Genomic DNA, 20,893 nt, shown 5'->3' on the forward strand with positions numbered 1-20,893 from the left:
ATTTTCATTTCCTGTCCCTTCCCATAGGGTCCATAAGATGTCCGACGTGCACTTCTGCTCCAGTCTCTTTCTGTCAAAAAACCAAATACAGTCAAACCTGTATATAACGGTCACCCTTGGGAAATTGCCCGGTGACCGTTATATACAGGGTGACCGCTATACACAGGTTTCCTTTAAACTCCCCTGGAAGTCAATGCAAATAATCACTCAATTTACGTTCTATTGACAATAACGAGTAACAGTAACGTAATAAACACGATAAAAAAGGCCCATAAAATGTCCGTGGTGTACTTTTAGGGAGGTGCAGTAAAAGTCTACTGAAAGCTAATGAACAACGTTTTTAAGGGGAAAATCACTCAATTTACATTTATTGACAACAATTTTTAACAGATAAGTACAGTGCAGTGTTATAATCAGGGAACTATGATGAAAGTGAAAACAATGTGGTACGGTTGTGTTGTTGCAGATACAGTAAATATTGTTTGAAAGCGACCACACTTTACTGTTATCTGCCGCAAGCATTTGTCGCACGTAGGCGATGACATGTATTAGTAGTTGTGTTCAGTACTAATATTTGTATTTTTGTGAGACCCCTGCCTTTAACGAGCTGATGAATTAAGTTTGTCATTATTCGTTAATCGTACACCAATTTCGTTACCGTTATATGCAGCTGAAAGATAATGAAATCGTGGTTTCAGGAAGTCTAAAAGGTGACCGCGTCCGTTATACGCAGGAGACCGCTATATACAGGTCAAATTAACAGTAAATATAAGGGACGATTTTTGGGAAGTTGTTCAGTGATCGTTATGCACAGGGTGACCGCTATATACAGGGTCGTTATATACAGGTTTGACTGTATCCCCATTTGCAACCTCTAAGGTGAGAAAAAGGATCCTACTTGGAACAGACATAGTTCCCATATTGTCTTAACTCCCATCATTAGATTGGGTAGGGTAGATGGTTCTTGGTTTAAGACAAAAACTGGGAATTTCAGTTTTTATTAAGACTGCACCAGCGGCAAAACTGTTGTCATGGCAACAGCACTAAGGGTGTCATTTTGTTTCTTTTGTGGTGTACATTTGTAGTGCCAAGTTTCAAGAACACTGCTTCAATATTTCTAGATGTTTATTCAGTATTTTACCATTTTTTAGTTGCAACCAATATGACGTCATTACTGATCTAATTTGCATAATAGAAAAACGTCAATATCTCTAAACTAAAAAAAGATATTTCAAAAAGAAAAACGCCATTCTTCTGCATTTTGAAAGGCCTTTCAAATAAGCAGAAACTATTTTTCATGTCATATACACTTTAATGATTAGAATGATCAACAAATAATTTATGCTGATTTTCGCAGGATGCTCAATATGATCCCAAAACAATATTTCATACTCTTGCTCTAGCAACTCAGTGGCAGAGTATTTCAACACTCAATCACTGTATAGTGATAAGGGATTTTTTTTTCGAGATTGGAGAAGAGGGAAAACGTCACTTGTTTCCCTCGTTTCCACCTTGATAAAAAATAGAGTGCTTGATGGCAGGTTGCCGGGACTTTGAAAACATTGTAATCACTGAATGAAAAACATGAAACCCATGCTGAACATGAAAGTTGCATTTGAATATTTTAATAACAGCATTGTATTTGATCTTCGTTTTTCTGATATATGGATCTGTCAATAAAGCAAAAAAGGAAGGTAGTTAACTGAATATGCTAAGCTCACTAACATTTAATACTGAAAACCCTCACATATGGTTCATGCTTTCTACAACTTCTTGTGATCTGAAACACTCTTTGCTGCATAAAAAGATACACTTGAATTGCAACAAACCTATGCCCACTATTCAGCACACATGGGCATTATGTACGTATTTTTAAAGGTTGCAATACCAACACTTCAAGGGGCTTATTCATTTGAAATTATTAAACCTTATATTCTATTAAATGTCATAAATTAAGCCATTCTTATTGTAAGATGTTCGATCTTTTGGGCAATAAAACTATAAGAAAATTCAGAGAAAAGCAATATCACCAAAAATGACTGAGAACTGCAATGTTCAGGTGTCTTACATAAAAATATCCTAGTAAACATTATTTATATTAGCTTTCACAACCACAGTCATAACAAGTTAATATGTTTTCTATTTCATTTCCTTGTAATTTGCTCTCCATTATCTTATAGGTTAAAGGTTAAGTCTGCATCATGTCAAGTGGTGCATACTGCCAGAACTTATCCCTGTTTCAGTAGAATTAATTAACTAGGAATATCTTGTTCATTGCAGGGTTACCCTTCAACATTAAATTTGCTGTCACTTATTTATACACCTGGGTGGAGAGACACATTGAGAGTGTAAAATGTCTTGCCCAAAATGCAATGACTCTGGCTAGCGCTCGAACTGGGACCACTCAATCCAGAGTCCAGCATGCTAATCGATTAAAACATCTTGCCTCCCATTATCGTAGAGCAAACATGTTCATTTTCAGCTTCTAGATGCTCTACCTTATAGCTAGGATGGTCCCAATGTTGTTCTACATTTTAAGAATCTACCCTTGCTGAAGGAAGTGCACATAATTCCCTCTTCCGTGATTGCTACCCAGGCGTTCTCTAGAAAGTTTTATATGGGGAGGCTCTGCCCCAACGTCCAACGACTAACCCTTTTGTATACCATTTTGTCAAAAAAGCTGCCCCTTTGTATACCTTTTATTGAAAAAAGGTACAGTCCCTTTCGCACACCTACTTAAAAAGCACTGCATCCCTTTACTAAACCCTTGGAATGAAGTTACTGAACAATATTTTGGGAGAACACCAAGCATAACCAGAAAAGATGTTAACCAAAAAACAAGTCTTATTTGTTCAGTTCATGCGTAGTGAGAGCCACGATACTCTGATTTCCCTACCCTTTCATATAGCTCAACTTGTGAAACCCCTACCCTTTAAATAACTATGTCTAGTATATATGCATGAAACCTGAGAAAGGTACCCATTTCGGGTAGAGCCTCCCCATATAGGCCATTATAAGGAGTGCCTCCACCTGAGGAGGGGGTTGCTATTTTTCAAAGAGTGAAGTTGATGCCTGTAAATAATCCTAGTATATTTGCAAAAAGGAGCTTTGCAATTTCTAATAAAAATAGTGTTTTCTAGAGCCTTGGTGTCTAACTTGAGCTACGGTGACTTAGTGACTGATGGATCTTGTTCCTTGGCTTACTACATGTACATATGGTTTTTTAGTATGGACAAAAACTTCATTCAATTCCATGTGCAAAAATCATTACCAAACCAGGTTCCAAAGTCATAGATTCACCCATATGTTCATTTTCACACGCCATAATCACCACTGCCTGTTTTCCAGGAATTCTCTTGCATACATACTGTTCATAACGCCGACGATTTAACTGTCGTGTTTCAAGAGTACTTAGCCCTGGAGGCCATTTTCTCTCATGAGCATTCTCCATAAGTTCATTTAAAATTGCTGGTGGACATCCACTGTCTGCAAGTGCTCGGCGAATCACTGCTTGGAGGACAGCGTCAGGAGTTGATATCATTCCACCCCATCGTGTCACTCTGGCTGATTGTAATCCAGCTAACCACTGATGAACTTCGTTGTCATAGTGATCTGCCTGTGGCAGGTTGCTTGGCAAAAGAGGCAATGCCTGTGGCAAGTTGATCACTCTCATTGCTCGGATCATATCCTTGAGAGCTTGGATCTCACGTTTCTGTTCATTAAGCTGCTGACGCTGGTCATCAATCTGAGCTTGCAGTTGTGCTTGTTTGAAGTTCTGGTTTTGGATGAGATTATTTAGCTCACGAACACAGTTATGCTGAGGCAGCTCATCAAAAGGCACAACCAGCCCACAGCCTTTCTCGCAGTTAACTGGCCTTTTGGGATTGTGTTCACACTGGGACAGATGAGACTGTAATTGATCTAGTCTAACTACACCTTCACAGCCAAATGCGTCATTTTCACATTTAATTGTCAACTTCGATAAAAGATTCTTTAGAATTCTTGGTACTTGTTTCAGTTGATGTGGAGTTAGACTGCGTCGATCTACTGGACATGTCTGCTGGTGATTCAGCCACTCATGAATACAAGCTGCACAAAATGCATGTTCACAAGCTGGGGCCTGGAGAGGGTCTTCTAACACCCCACCACAAATTGTACAGATCAGTTCTTCATCAACTGTGCACGTAAACCTTCCTGTGTCATATCCCATTCTGGTAAGATGATAGAGCTAGAAAATAAATGAATAAAACATCATTATCAGCCTTAGTACTGGTAGGTATGGTAACCAGCAGTTGAACCCTGGTACACATGAAACCTTTGTTTGTCTCCCCTATTTTCATAGATGCAGAAACTTGCTTATGTAAGATTTACAGATTTTCAAAAAGGAAATTGATTATTTAATAATCTTATGCTAAGGGAAGCTTTCAGCCACTAGCAACAACCAAACTGTCACAGAAGTTGTGTTGATTCAGAGGGACAAGGTTTGAAATATTCTGTGAATGTGTTGTTTGTAAACTTGCATTCCATGTAATTTGAGATGCCGAGCCTGGCTGTTTGATTAAAACTGTTGAAGGTACACTATGTTACACCTTTTCACAGATATCACGTTTATCCTTGTCAGAGGCTGCTGTTGCTTTGCTTTAAGATAACTACAATCATGTTTGTCTTAGAGGCAATCTTATGTTTCCTGCATCACTTTGAAAAAACTTTTTGTCTCTTAAGCTTGATGTTTTGGTTACCTCCATTGTCCATTCTGGCACCATGTGATTCAAATGTAGCTGTTTACATGCATCTCTGTTGATTGTTCGGTGTTTTGCAAAGCTGTGGTCTATGAAAAATCATGAGGAGCCCAAAGGCTCCTAACCAGGAAATCCTGGGTGCCCAGAACTTACGCTTATAAGTTTTTTCAGTCACCCAAAGGCAAAAGTTAGTCACCTGTGGCACCTGGGCACTTCTAGACCACAGCCCTGTTTTGTATATGTATGGGTTATTGACCAAGTGTGAGGTCAAGATGGCTGGATATTGGCCAAGCTCTTTTTTTGTGTGTTTATGGACTGAGATGGAGTCGAGATCCATAAACTCGCAAAAAAAGAACAAGGCCAAATTATATCCAGCCATCTTGACCAAACAAGCTTGGTAAAATAAAGGATTTATTATATGGCTTTCGGGGAAATTTTTCTTGCAGGACACGGCAGGTAGTCTCGAGCGGGCAAGATAGCTTCATCTTGCCCACTCTGGTAGCCAATCACAGCGCAGGATGTGATTCATCTTGCCTGCTCATGGAGCTAGTCATAATAAGCCGCTTTATTGCTTTGTTCAGGTGAGTTCCAGAAAAATTGACACAGCCCTTGACTGCAGTACAGTGAGGCAAAGTATCTCTCCAAGACTCTCTCAACAGATCCCTGAAATATTATTGATTCCTTTCTCAACATCTTTGTGTGAAATCAAAGCAGCAATGCTCTGTTTACACTTCGTTTTACAAAACAGCATGGGTGCAGGAAAAGTTAGCAAAACTTAAGAATATGCATGTGTACTTAGGTAAAACCAGTATGTCCAGTTTGAAAACTTGTCTGATCGTCAAATCAAAGGAATTCAAAGCCATTAGCAGAGTGACCTTTCTCTTTCCCACCTTATGTAAGAAAGTTTGAAGTGACTATGCTCACAGGGTACGAAATTACAGAGGTTACATTCTTGTACAATTTTTCTCGAATGTACAAATTACCGAAATTACAGATTGATTGGCCTCAACTTCATAAATAATGTTTGTTGGACATTTGAGGCCCAGGGAAGCAATAATTCAAAGCATTTTACTTGAGAAAGAAAAGGAAAGTTCAAAAGAGAAAACTCAAAATGATGCGCGGAACACAGCGCAGTCCATCAGACAAAGCAACAGCAAGAAACCGCATAACATTAATGGCCGTCCTTTAGCTTGTAACATCTACAAACATAAAGTTGAATGTCTATCCCTCTTCGCTTACCTTTCTCTTTACTTCAGGTTTATACTTCTGTGAACATCCTTCAAGAGCGAAACTTCACGTGAGCAGCTCTGTCTGTCTGTTATCTTCACTAGAATTTCCCGGAATTACAATTCTTCGCCGCCATTTATTTTTTCAACAAAAGCGTCTTCCAGTCTCGCCTTGAATGATGGGAATCCAAACAAACGGGCCACTAATTACGCATTAGGGTAGGGTGGGGTGGCGTGACGGAACCGTGGTCAGCAGCTAAACGAATTTACTGTGGTTGGTCATGTATGGTTTCTGAAAATAGCCGTTCTACAATGGTTCTCGACTTTTAGTCTGACTATTTTTGGAATTATATAAACAGGTCTAAACAGTTTCAATAAGCGTGAGCATTGTGAAGGTTTTTGTTTTTTTACTGCAATTTGAGCGTGTTTGTATCCCGATTTCTACACTCTAAATTCGGCCATTGTGTACTTTATTATTTTTTTTCGGGCAAGAAGTTTACCTCGTCCCCCAAGTCCGAAGGTGCTTGTAACCCCATTGATCCTTCAACTGGTATATTTTTCCAAGAAAGGGCAATATTTTTAGCCAAGCCTAAAAGCGGAGCTCCTGATTAGACAATTAATTAACCATAAATGAAAAGAGCATATTTTTCCCTGAATTAGAAACTCAAAAAATGATCACTTGTGAGCATATGATTGCTAAGTGTGTGGTTTCACTATTTTTTCTTGTTACATTTTAACAAACCATACCTAATGAGTGTACCCAAGATTGTAGAAATCACGCACGCAATCAGTATCATGGACTTTCCAGAAGACGATTATGCAAGGAACATGTCGGAAGAAAAGTCAACAACGCGTCAGGGTTAAATTAATTTGCGCCGAAATTTTTCTTTTGCATGTACTCCCTCCCTCTCCCCCAGAGGAATAACCTGGCTTGAGCCCGCGATCCAATGGAAAACCTAGTATCTGGTCGGACAACTTAAAAAACATGCGACCTCTATGAGCTCTTGACCAAAGCCCGAGATATGGTCACATGATACTGGTCAGCGGATACCTTGTTTTGACAGCTGTCAATTAATTTTAGCATGGATGTCCAATATCAAACATGTACCTATAGTAGTAGTGCTACTACCTTACTCTTCAAGGTATGCACGGACCACGTATAGGGTTGTCCACATTATGCTCACAATTTTCACTATCATGCTAATTCTTTATGCTCAAAAGGTCCCACTATTATGTTCAAAATGTTTCCCCCGGATCACTCATTTTTTACCTAAAATAAAACACAATCGCTTGATATACTTATATGGATGATTATAAATGAGTCCCAGACTCCCAGTCGCCCCACGTGGCCACGTCCGTTTCCTGTCGTGAAATCTGGGACAGTCGATTGTCACGTATATTTCTCCACAGGAAATCAGGAATCCCAATTTCGAGATTGTACCTAATTCCGATGTATTTATTTATTCAATTTCGATATTTTGACATATTTCCGGGAATTTTTCTTACTATTATGCTGGCACAATGCTCGATGCTCATGCTTCACAATTATGCTCAAAATTATGCCGGCATAATGTGGACAACTTACGTATGTACGTATGTACGGATAGTCACGTGACAACCAAAGTTTTTGAGATCGATGGGTTACCAAATTTTCTAAGGCATGGGGGCCTTCGGCACGCAGGAGCTCCGCTATAGCTGTCTATTTCCAGGCAAAAACCTCATTTGAGCATGCGAACTATAACATACCGCTCCACTTTGAGGTATACATGTAGAGAACACGATTCCATTCTCCAAATCGAAAATACTCGCTGATTCGTGTAGAACACATCTGGACCTTGGAGCATCAAGAAGTGCTCTCTCGTAATCTAATTTGCGTCCTCTAGAGCAGTTCTCAATTGAGTGTCGTAAAACCAAAGCCAAACCAATTACTTACCAGTTATAGTTAGACTACTCAGGCAATCTCAAAACCTGGTAAAACCAAAACCAAAACCAAAACCAAAACCAAAGTAATTGCCTGATTACTTTCAACACTCAACTGACACGGATTAAGCGGTAGGGGCAGGGCAGTAACCAAGAAAAAATTGGCCCGCTTCCCAAAACCCTTACCCTGAATATTCTTTTTCTTTGGCCATCGTAGCTTAATAACAAATGACACACAAACTGCGGTGATAAACATGACAATAAAACGCGTGTTGGAAAACAAAATTCATTTAACTTGACGTTTGGTATGTTTCGACATATATCTTGAGGCCGCCATCATTTTTTCCTTACAGAAACGCATGTCATGTAGATCGGAACTGAACTATTTCGCGTGAAAAGGCGAGAACGACTGATAGTCCTAATAGGGAGTTAACGAAACCACGACGGCAACGGCAACGGCAACGTCACTGAACGCAAAAGAATTAATGAGCAGTACAATGGGAGTTGTACAATTAGGGAGTTTACGAAACCACGACGGCGACGCCGAGGACAACGTCGATTAAAAAAATGGATTTATATTTTACCTGCGAATTTCGCGACACTCTAAAGTCATTTACTTTGTTTATCACTGTCAAAACTATCGCAATACTAAATCCGGAACACAGCGATAAATTTGAAATAAAATTTTAAAAATTAGCCGTCGTCGCTCACGTTCTCCAGGCAACGCAAAATTTGGTCATTTCACGTTGTTGTCTTGCAAAGGACGGCAAAGAAATGTAACAAGAATTATAACGCACGTACACAGCCATTGTACTGCTCATTAATTCTTTTGTTCAGTGACGTTCCCGTTGCCGTTGCCGTCGTGGTTTCGTAAACTCCCTAATGATAGGCTCCTGACGCGGTGAAACAAAGGTAGCTGGAGGTTTCGCACCCACTTATCTTTCTCTTACTAGGCAAAAAAGACAACTTTGTGCATGGAAATAATGACACAAAATCGTGCAAAACTTGTTTATTTCTCGCCTTTTAATCCATTGAAAGTGAAGGCGAACTCGAAATAGAAAGTTTATAATGAGTTCCGCGGTTCGAACCTCGATTGGGTGCGAAACAGGTAGTGTTCGAAACAAACAATACCTAAAACCGAAATTCCTTAGACCCAAAACCGAAAACCCGATGCGAGAAAAGGAAACACACAAAAACCGCACTAGACGCCAAAATCGAAAACTGCAGTGGAAGTTAATTTCAAGTGCAAAAACCGAAAAACCGATCTAAAAAAATGGCCAAAACCGTAAACCCGAAAATCCCAGCGTCCCCCTCGAGAGGTCCAATCTAAGTAAAAGTTGACCAAACTTGCTCTGAACATTAGAAATTTCAGTTTCAGGGATATTTAAGCCCCAAATTCCTACTTTCAAGAACTGGTACCTTTCAGAGCTATAGCTAGAGGTTTTCCTCAAAAAAGGAAAACAGTACAACAGGACGTGACGTCACAAGAGCACAGGCACTGATCGGGGGAGGAATGGATCCAAGCTTACTATTCTTCGAAGAATGGAGCGCCATCTGTGCTTGAAGTATCTTGGCGCACTGTTTTTTATATTCATTTTCCCGTTAGCGCTATCCAGTCCGTGTCAACAAGAGAACTACACGCAGCATGTCACTCCGTGTGATGTGAAAACACAAACTCGATCTGTTGTATACTACCTTAATAGCGATTGGTAAGTAGTTCTGCATTTGTACGGATTGTAAACTGATCGACTAAAAAAAACCTACATATTAAGTAACTTCCACGTTTATGACTCAGTGCTAGCGCAATTCTATACAACTTTATAATTAATTTACTTTTCCAATGTTGTGGACTGAAGAGTGATCTCGAATCTATAACTAGCTTATGTTCAAGCTATATGCTTTATATTTTATGCTCGCATTGCACATACTTCATAGGTGAAGGTTCTCTCAATTTATAGATTTTTCGCTTTTTGTGGCATGGGAAACTTACAAAAATTACTTGAGATAACCTTGCAGTATGATCCATACGAAAATGAAAGAGGAAAAGGTACGTCTAATTTTCCTCTTTCATTTTTATGATCTTGGCGACTGTGGTATTACAGTTGAACTTATTGTTTGCTCGCTTGACACAAATGCCGAATCGTTTAGAAAATGTCGGAAGTCTTATGATTTGTCAGTTTTTACAAGACCAACCATTTGTTAGGAATACAAACACGACTCTAACGTGGCAGTTATTGATATTATTTCGCGACAAAAGCTAGTAACATTAGACTAAAAGCTTAATTAGTATAAAGCTAATGTTTGACGAAAAAAGAAGTCAAGGCATCATCAAGCTGCTAAACGAGATCTGTGAACTAGGAGATTCATTGTTTTGTTATTTCAATATCACACAAGCTATTGGTGAATCAATACCACAATGAAACGTTCTTGCAAGAATATATTAACATAACAAGTACTAAGCAGGGTGTTGTGGTAACAGCATGTAGCTCACAATGACATATCTCCATTAGAAACATTATCATGTGATTTTCTGTGTTGTACAAAGTTATAATCAAATCAAAGAAAAAAAAATTTTACCAAGTTAAAAGTTAAAGAAATCTTTACAGTGGTTCTCATTCATGTGCAACCTTCACTGCAGGAAGTCTAGACCACAAGTTGATTTTTTGTAGACGTCAATCATCTCCGCCTTCCGTCCTGTATTGAATGAAATCTCAAGATTATTAAGTTTTGTCCTCAAGGCTTGTGGTGTAGGTAATACAGTATAGTAAATTAAAAGGTCTATAGCCCTAAGCAAGACACAATGTATGTGTAAAAATAACATGGGCGTGTGTAGATTTGCATGATTTCATAATTGTGATCATTGGTGCATGTGAATGGCCATTGATAAACCACACAAAGGTCTTCATTATAAATTTGAAGGACATATTGAGACGTAATGTATTTTGTAGTAGGTATTAGTCTTACATGTCCCAAATAATTAAAGTGATAATTTTTACGAGTGGAGTCATAGTGGATAATTTTTTACATTCAAACCTGCAGCTTTCAGAAAAGAGGCGGACATGATTGACATCCATCAAAACTCAACCTTCTGTCTAGACTTTTTGCTCTGAAGGCCGTGAAAAGAGGAAATTGTATAAAGGACCAAAGGATTGTCAAGGTTGTGGAAGATTCAGATAAATTACAAATAACAAACTCAGTAAAGTAAGGCTATTTTTTTCAAGATGTGTGATCTGCAAGGGCTCTTGGCTCAATGGACATCATTAAAACTTCATATCACTCTTTCATGAGTTGGCAGGGTCAAGAATTGCAACAAAAACAAATATTTACCTTGTAGAACCAATTAGAAAACAGTCCTAAGAAAATACACACACTGATTGGTTAAAAATTGTGTTGTTTTAACTCGATAGAAACACAAAGCTCTCACGAGATGTTGATGTAATGATGGCACGGGCAAAGAGAATTTACACTTTGACAATCAAGTTAACAAGTTGTTTTACTTTTCTTGGTCGCGATGTTTTCTAAAAGAAATAGAAAACATGTTCTCCGTGTTTCTATCAAGTTGTAGAAATACAAGTGAAAGTTTGGGAGAACAAGAAATCCTGTGGGAACACAAGCCGCACTCATGTTTCTATAACTCGATACATAACTCAGTACATGTTTTCTATTTCTTAAATAGTACTACACTGAAAGTGGTTCTAAGCCAATGAGGGGACTTGGCAGGGTGAATTCCACAACCCAAAAAGTAGTGATGATATATATAAAACAAATGGTCATGACAAATGGCTTTCTTTCAAAAACGTTCTTTCATTTTCCCACAATGGGCATAATAATTTAGATAGAACAAGCAGTAGAAGCTATCTATGGCTGGTTTGCAGTGTCACGCCATCAGAAATAAAAATCATAACCATCCAATGAATTAAGTCAAGAAGCTGGGATATGAAAGATGATTGATATATAAACAACCTTGCCAAGATTTAGGTCTGTGTGGTTTTTCATTCTCTCGTTATTCAGAGAAGTGTTTCACTCAAATTTATAGAACTTTGTATGGAGTTGCCATGTTTGTGCCCCTCAAAGGGACGCCAGCATGGCGGCTGTAAAGTAATAGAAACATCTGTCATCGAGTTTTGCCATTGAAACGAAAAGTTATAACTCTAGAGCTCCGAAACATTGAAATAAACACTTTTTATAGGGCAACTGTTTAGTTAGCAAAAACTTCAGCAATAACTCATCTTTTGACCTACTTGAGAGCCTTATCGGGCTGCCATTTTAATGTCACACAATGCATAAACTTGGAAATTCAGACATGCCCTATTACATAATGAAGAACCCTGTCAAGCTTAAAGGTTGCAAAACATCAAATTATTGAAGGGTCTTACATCTGATGAAACTAAAACTTCAGAAGGATTGGTAATTTCTTATTTTGGAAAATGATGACGTCACTTGAAAAGTGGCAATAGCATTGCATTTCAAAGTATACATGTATTTTTTACGTGGTACCTTTCTATTAAAAAACATTTGCATGATATCTTGCCTGCTGATGCAACTCTTTTCAGGATTATTTAACAGAAGAAATGTCATCTTTTTGATAACAAGAAACAAACATTGAAACATCTACTGGTAGTTGCATTTTTCTCAGTAGTGCAGACCTTCAGGGAAAGTCTTTCTAAATGGTGGAATATGAGAGTGGCAACTTTAATTAGTAGCTTGACCTATGAAACTATAATTTATCATTGGCTTTACAAATGATTTTAGTCAACAAGTTGCTTTTCAACTCTTTTTAACTTGTGTATTGTTTAATCAAGTTATGGCTGGTAAGGGATCAGATTATGCAAACTAGGGGTTGGTCGATCATCTGTAAATTTTTTTCATAATTTCACTTTTTTGCAGGCACATAGTATTTGTTTGACATCTCTCTGACAACTAGTACCTATTATTTATACTTTTTACGAATTTCAAAGTATTCTGTAGGTATTAATGTATGTTGTCACTGTCATACGATGTTACTCGCTTCCCATGCACTTGACTTTCAAGAACAGTTTTTTTCCTCCAGGGTACCAGATATTAATAACAAACATCTTAAGTGCTTACCTAACTTGTTTTCTTGGTCTGCACTTTGAGACACAGATCCTCATTTTTTCCCTTATTGATTTATGGCCTGTGCCTGATGACACAGTCTTTGAACCACAAATCGAGGGGAAAAGTTGTGGTTCATATCTTGCATCAGAGATCTCAAACTTGGTACATGAGAAGATTGTATTAAAAAGTTGAATATATTTAATTTGACATGCTGTGATAAATTTCTAGTCAAGGAGGTGTTCCTCCTCCACGTCCAAGGCATGGAATACCCTGTGACTGCCCCCCTGGACAAGGCCTGTCTGGAAACATAACTGATGTCAAGTGCCTTCCATGTGAGATTGGTCAATATGGGTCAGGGGGAGAAACCATTAACAACTGGAATGACTGGACTAACAATGGTACCAAGCCACCTGATGGGTCAGATATTGTCACATTTTGTGAAGTTTCACGTGGCTATGTCAAAGGCCTATGTCAACCTTGGAGAGCAAGTGGTAAGCATAATAAATTATTTATGATGCAGTTCACTTAATCTTCAATTAGTCCTGTGTATCTACAACATACATGTGTGACAAACACACAGTTGTGTGTTGTAGATATATATACAGGATATTATGTGGTGGCAGGAAGATATGAATGTTATTTTTGAGAGACAAATTATTGCTTAAATTAAAACTGATTACAAAGTAAAATTCATATTTTCAAGTCACCATGTAACTTTCCCTTTATTATATAGATGAATCTATCGCTTGCCATTTTCACCTAGTGTGAAAAAGGGGGAAATGACATCACCAATATCCTCACTAGTAAGAATATGGAAAATATGCCACTCAGGAGCCAAATTTAGTTTGGTACATGAATTTTCTGAGTGGTGTTTTTCCAATAGAATGTTCCTGTCGATACAGATACAATAAATACAGGATATCGTATCATTGATATGGCCTGGCCAACTCCTTTAGTTGTTTTAAGTAGAGGAGTAAAGAAACTGACAGCTATGCAGATGGATACACCAACCATTAGGTTTGATTGCTACTGGCAGAACTCTGATGTTTACAGACTGAGTAGCTTATGTCAGTGACTGATAACAGATAACACCCTCAAAGAAAGTGTGGACTGCAATTCCATGACTTGATACATGTAGAAGCACCAGCATGAGTTGTTGAGTTGACATGTTTGCAATGGCACAGCAAAGAGAATTTACATTTTGATACTTACATTAATCAAAATATTCAATTTTGCATTTCTCAAGTGTCTGTGAAGAGTATTTAAATAAAAGATAAATTTACTAGTCAAGGCAGTTCCAGAGAAGACAAGAGTTGCAACCAAATATGAAATGAAGATTTTTCACAGTATGAACAGGAGTAAAAAAAGAGCTTTTCAATAATGAATTTATTCATTCGTTTAACTGTATTCAGTGCAATTCTAAGTATTTGCTTATTTTTTCATAAACTTCTAGTCATAACATTTTCTGGATTAAGAACCATGGCTTCCAAATTGCAATTGTACATCGACTGGTAAATGTGTATCTTTGATTGTCATTTTACAATCAAAAACTTGGCTTAATAAATGCAGAGGCACACACACCTAGAGCAACACAATGCGGTGCAATTGTCAATGATCCTTGCATTGCATGATCTGTGGATGTCTTAATTTGATTTAATAATTGAAGGGGTGAGTGCAAAACCATGCTAAGTGACAATTTGGGTGAAAAAAAAAATTATCGCGAAAGGGCTTGAATTTTTGCACGTGGTCTTCAATGTAATAGAAAAACGCGGCCCTGTATTTTTGTCGCTGGTTTTTGCTTCGTTTTCAAGTTATAACGTATGCAAAAATACTTGGCTTTTCCTAGCCATGTCTTTAGGAGTTTATTTGTTGAACAGCAAACAGGCAGACTGTTTATAGTGTATGAAGTCAAAATCAAATCTCACAGCATATATAGAGCGGAAATCTGGGAACAGATTGTTTACATCGGTTATTGTGACGTGAGCACAACACGTGAATCGATCGAGTGGCAAACGAAATACCATCGAACAAAAAAGAGATGTGCTGCATTAGAGCTCTGTCAACTGATATCTTAAGCATTGTGTTAAAGTACCTTGTATGCCTGCCTGGTGGTTGAGAGGCATCATAAAGCCTCGATAAACCCGTAGGTCATCAGCACGTTTTAAAGAATCAAAATGTGTTCTGAAACTTCGAAGGCAGCTGATATACCGTAATCGTGTTATCGGCGTTCGAAGTCAGATCGAGCCAGGCAGCAAAGTCCAAGAGCAGTTCTTGCCCAAGAAAAATACCCTCTGGTGAGTCGTCGCCCATTTGCCAAGCGTTGCTAGTGTCAAAGTTTGGAAAGCGAGAACTGGTTTTAGACTTATAAAATTTGTCTTGTATCGACCGCCATGTTTTCCCACGCATGAGGTGTAAAGACCCTTCCCGGCATGCATTGCGATCACGTTCTGCTCGCGTTTCTCGAACTGGTAACTAGATTGTTTCGGCTTTTTTCATTTAAAGATAATAATGGCCAACAAGTAGCGATCGATTGTAACATAGATCTGTGATCCAGGTTGCGTTGATTTTATTTCATATGGGCATGATTTGTGTGTTTTGAACTTCTGGGATCAGCGGACATGCAGATGTATGGAGACCTGTACGTTGCGCAGAAGGGTTAATTTGTTAATCTGGTAGGCGGTGCGTGACATAAAGCTACGATCGCGTTTGTCGAAAAATATGTATTTATCTCGTGATTTTTAGCCATTTAAGACGTTGCTGTATTTGGAAAAGTGCTTATTTGATGTTTATTTGTTCAGTGCAGATAGTCATTGTCCCAGATAACCAAAGTAAGTTCCAGATGTTAACACTATTTTCCGGCCGCCATATTTTACCTATTTAATCCTGAAATCAATATTTTTGAGCTTATACGTTGCGTGAAATTAACATTTTGCTGTTTTCTAAGTGAAATCAACATCCTTGCCGTCATGCGTTACGTGAAATCAACATATTTACCTATTTAGACCTGAAATCAACATTTTTGAGCTTATACGCTGCGTTAAATCAACATTTTTCTGTTTTCTAAGTGAAATCAACATCCTTGCCGTCATGCGTTAACATGAAATCAGCATTTTTGCCTATTTAGACCTGAAATCAACGTTTTTGAGTTTATACGTTGCGTGAAATTAACATTTTGCTGTTTTCTAAGTGAAATCAACATCCTTGCCGTCACGCATTACGTGAAATCAGCATTTTTACCTATTTAGACCTGAAATCAACATTTTTGAACTTATACGCTGCGTGAAATTAACATTTTGCTGTTTTCTAAGTGAAATCAACATCCTTGCCGTCACGCGTTACGTGAAATCAGCATTTTTACCTATTTAGACCTGAAATCAACATTTTTGAGTTTATACGTTGCGTGAAATTAACATTTTGCTGTTTTCTAAGTGAAATCAACAACCTTCCTGTCACGGGTTAACATGAAATCAACATTTAAACTTTTTTGACCTGAAATCGACATTTTTGAGCTTTTACGTTGCGTGAAATTGACATTTTGCTGCTTTCTAAGAGAAATCAACATCCTTGCCGTCGCACGTTAACATGAGTCAACGTTTTAACCACTTTTGACCTGAAATCAACAAATTTGAGCTTATATAAGTTGCGTGAAATTGACATTTTGCTGGTTTCTAAGTAAAATCAAAGTCCTTGTGGTCGCGGCGGGCCGATCCTTTGTTATAATAAACCGAGGCGAGACTTCGACTTATGACAAAGGCTTGGCTTGGCTATTATAACAAAGGGTCGGCTCTGTTTATCATAACAAAGGCCCGGCTTCGTTTATTTGAAGACCTCGGCGGGTAAAGGGCGCTAGGTATTTTAATCAAAAGTGAACTTTGTCGAAAATGCTCCAACTTTCGCATGCAGTTTTGTTTAGGTATGTTTAACAATGTCCTGTAGTTTTTCCGCTAAGCTTCGCTTCGTTTTCGAGATATTGCGTATGCAGAAAAACCACTCGGTTTTCCTAGCGGCGTCTTTATAAACGAAGCAAAAACTAGTGACAAAAATACAGGACCACGTTTTCCTATTACATTGAAGACCACATGCAAAAATTCAAGCCCTTTTGTGAAAATTTTTTTTTCACCCAAATCGTCACTTAGCATGGTTTTGCACTCACCCCTTCAATTATAAAACAAGAACCAGTGTCTTGCTGTCTAAGTTTTGAAGGACTAGTAGATTTATACTAAAAAACAATTAGATTAATATACATGTACTTTTGATTTCCATCCCTGATATAAACCTCAAGCCCATGATCTAACTACATTTAGTAGAATTCTACTAGTATTTAGAGGAGGTTGGCCATGCGCCGAACTGCATTTTGGGTAAATATTACAATGTGCTTCAGTTCACACATTCTTTCATGCTGTTCGGATCTCTGGAAAGGAGACCGAAGATGCATTAAAAGCTGAATTTCTTTCGTCTTTTCAGTGTAAATGCTGAACATTGAATGTTATTCTGCTCCTCAACTCCTTGGATTACCTTACCTACACATTATGATCGATGAAGACTGAAAATGTGGGGGTTTTTTGCGATCGAGTCCCAGAGCGAAGATGAGTCCACGCGCAATCGACTGATCAATACTACACACACAGATGGATATTTGCATCTATTTCCTCCAGATATCCTGCCACTTTGTAACATCTTATATCGATACTTGAATAATCATTCTCTCGAGTACTGCAGCTTTACGCTTGTCAGCTAATAATATATTCAGCATACGAAAGCTTGAATGCAATTTGTTTTGACTGCATGTTATTGTTTACATTTTTGCTTATGGCTCGAAAATTGTACTCTATTATTTAACAGTGAACTGAAGACGTATAGTTTATTTAATACATACATACATACATACATACATACATACATACATACATACATACATAAACTTTATTTGAGTGTCGGAGTATTTAGCTAAAGATAACTAATTGGGGACACTAACACAAATTTAATCGGAATTTGTCAGACTTTTTGTGCACTGTGTCAACGTATGTCATATATGTATCATAGCCTGAGATTATAGTGCAGTACCTTACTGTACTACTGAAAAATTGTCTGTATACTCCTCTCTCGTTACTGGTCAATGGAGTGAAACTCTCGTATAATTTGGGACACTTTGCAAAAATACCTGTTAAACAGGTCATCATCAGAAGTGAAATACTCAATTAATTCAGAAAGCAGGCTTTACATCTAACTGTTACAAATTATTTAAAATTTTTTGGCAATGAATATTGTTTTTGCATATTTTCACAAAATTCCAATATCATAGCTGGTTAGTTCACAATGTGTGAGAGAGAATGCTCAATTTGATGACAAACACACTCTAGCTAGGACATGTAGGCATCCCAAAGGGTGGTCCTTGATATATTATGAGCAGAAGATATTTTCATAAATGATGAGGGTATTATGGTTTGTCACAAGGAATGGTTGCTTACTAGTGTATCACTGCATGTACCCAATTATCGGTGCACTGAAATTATACATCTTTCAGTAGCTAAAAAAATGTTGTAATTATCAGTGAACTGAAATTATACATCTTTCAGTAGCTGGAAAAATGTTATAATATTATTAACAACTGCATCGCAAAATGGAGGCTGGGTGCCTGTGATATCCAGGAGCTTCCACTATTGGCAGCCAGCTCCTAGATGGAGACTGCTCCCATGGCTGGCAAATCCTGGCAAGCCAGCCATGAGCCCCCATGCAGAAGGGAGAACAGGCACCCGTCACACTGTGTGAACAGTGGAAAAGAGGGAGGGAAATGGGGGGGAGGGAGGAAGCCTTGAAGATGAGGTCCCATGAACTGCCACGCAAATAACACGCTAGCGCCTGTAACGCTAAACACACTTCAGTCAAAGAGCACATGGGATCTGGCGCATGCCCATGTATGAAACGCCGCTGACTCCAGACAACACTGGCGCTCTTTGTTGTTAACTCCGTTAAATTGCATTTAACTGCATTTAACAACTGCATCGCAAAATGGAGGCTGGGTGCCTGTGATATCCAGGAGCTTCCACTATTGGCAGCCAGCTCCTAGATGGAGACTGCTCCCATGGCTGGCAAATCCTGGCAAGCCAGCCATGAGCCCCCACGCCAAGCCGGAGGACCTCCGAGCAGCGCGCTAGCCAGCTCGGAGAAGAGAGGGGCTCATGGATGGGGAGGCCAGAGCCCCGAGAAAAATGCCCAAATCCGTAGGCACCCAGTAACTGGCAAATTAGTGACAAAAACCATACCTGTTAGGCAAGTCGTTCAGCTACTGAAAGGATGGTTTCCACAGGTGTGCGCACATATAACAAGTAAGCATCACTCGACCAGCGACCCATTGTCTTAATGAGATGATCAGGAACACCTCTCTGGGCAGCAGTTGTAGCGGCTCCAATTCTAAAACTATGACCTGAGAACTTTCCAGGAATACCTGCTGCCTGTAGAGTGGTTTGAAGAAACGAGGAAAGCCGAGATCTAGAAAGAGGAGAGCCATCTTGGTGAATAAAGAGAGGTCCAGCGCCTGGCCCACGAAGATGAAGGTAGTTTGTTAATGCAGTCACAGGACAGAGGGGAAGGGAACCACGGCCAAGATAGATGAAACAACCCTGCCTGAAAGGATCAGTCTTTGCACACTTGATTAACACTCGAAAGCTTTGGGGATTGGTGGAGGAATCTACTTGAAGATCTACCGCGGTCAAATGAACAGATGGATCAAAGGTACCATTTGTTGTAAATTCACCAGCTCTAAGAAACCCAAAGAAGCCAAGACAGCAGGCTGCCCATAGCATGACACTGTCAGGGTTGATAAAATCTAAAGACTTGTGCAAAACAGACATAAGGTCGGCTGTCACTGGTTGGCGCTGAGGGAGATTTGGGCCCTGATGACGTTTGATCCCTCGTAAGAGACGCTGAAGTTGAAGACGGTTGACAATTGGGTCTGGGAAGCCATAGTCAATGTGTAAAGAACGGACTGCAGACAAATATACTTTAATGGAAGAATGGTGAAGACGATCTGCTAAATGGGTACAGAAGCGCATCAGAGTTTGTTCACTGGCTGGTAAAAGAGGCTGACTTGGCTCGAAGGGAGTATCCTGACTACAAAAATCTAAGAACTGACGTTGAGCCGAAGCATAAACTTGGCGAGTAGAAGGTGCGAGGCCATTGGTCAAATAGAACTGGCATTTATCTGTCAAATTATGGGCAGCTGAGCCAGCAGCGTTAACGGAATTGGAGTCGCCCCAGGAGCTGCATGAGGAGCAAGATGATGGAAACGCTGAAAATCAAAACGAGATAAGGCATCAGCAATCGAGTTGTCTTTACCCGGCGTATGAGAGGCAGTAAAGGCAAAGGAATGTCGGGCTGCCACAAGTGACAAGTGACGGAGAAGAACCATCATGTTCGGATCCTTCGTGGTGCCCGAACGCAAAACACTAACGACTGCCATGTTGTCGGAGCAGAACTCAACTCGTTTAGAAGCCCATCGGTGGCCCCATAGGGAAGCTGCAATAACCACCGGAAACAACTCTTTGTAGGCAATTGCCAAGGGATGCTGAACAGCTGACCATTCACCCACAAACCATTCATGATCACAAATTGCACCATAACCCCGAGCACCAGTAGCATCTGAGGAAACGTAAAATTCAGGCAAGGTCGCCCACTGTGGGGAAAGCAGGAAACTGAGACCACCCCAAGAATGGAAAAATTCTCGCCACCAACGGAGGTCTAAGCAAAAGTCTTGGTTGATCCTAATTGGGTGGCTATCACGTCGAAAGGCTGACAATAAATTGATCATGCGTCTCAAGAAGGTACGCCCCTGAGGAACTACTTTACATGCGTGTTGGAGATTGCCAATGAGAGATTCCAGCTCCTTCCGTGTGCAATGTTTGAGGGACCAGGCTTCCAGAAGTGCAGCAATAC

At 39.3% G+C, this 20,893-nt stretch overlaps 3 protein-coding genes across 3 annotated transcripts in view; 2 read left to right on the plus strand and 1 right to left on the minus strand.

Annotated features, from left to right (window-relative positions):
• Positions 1-20,893, plus strand: part of LOC145470010 (uncharacterized) — a 185,340-nt gene that overhangs the window by 144,939 nt on the left and 19,508 nt on the right. The window lies entirely within an intron of this gene.
• Positions 192-6,459, minus strand: LOC145470118 (E3 ubiquitin-protein ligase NRDP1-like). Its single transcript, XM_081453953.1, has 2 exons — positions 5,979-6,459; positions 192-4,228 (listed from the first exon to the last, which is right to left on the minus strand). Exon 2 carries the CDS (start codon positions 4,208-4,210, stop codon positions 3,242-3,244), a length of 969 nt encoding a protein of 322 aa, XP_081310079.1. The 5' UTR covers positions 4,211-4,228; positions 5,979-6,459; the 3' UTR covers positions 192-3,241.
• The window catches only part of LOC145469944 (endosome/lysosome-associated apoptosis and autophagy regulator family member 2-like), a 41,868-nt gene continuing 29,970 nt past the window's right edge, over positions 8,996-20,893 (plus strand). The window contains exons 1-2 of the mRNA XM_081453763.1: positions 8,996-9,594; positions 13,190-13,452. Coding sequence (XP_081309889.1) covers positions 9,428-9,594; positions 13,190-13,452 — 430 coding nt within the window. The 5' untranslated portion in view covers positions 8,996-9,427. The remainder of the gene's footprint in view (positions 9,595-13,189; positions 13,453-20,893) is intronic.

This window comes from Orbicella franksi, chromosome 15 (genome assembly GCF_964199315.1).
Source record: "Orbicella franksi chromosome 15, jaOrbFran1.1, whole genome shotgun sequence".
Taxonomy (NCBI): domain Eukaryota; kingdom Metazoa; phylum Cnidaria; class Anthozoa; order Scleractinia; family Merulinidae; genus Orbicella; species Orbicella franksi.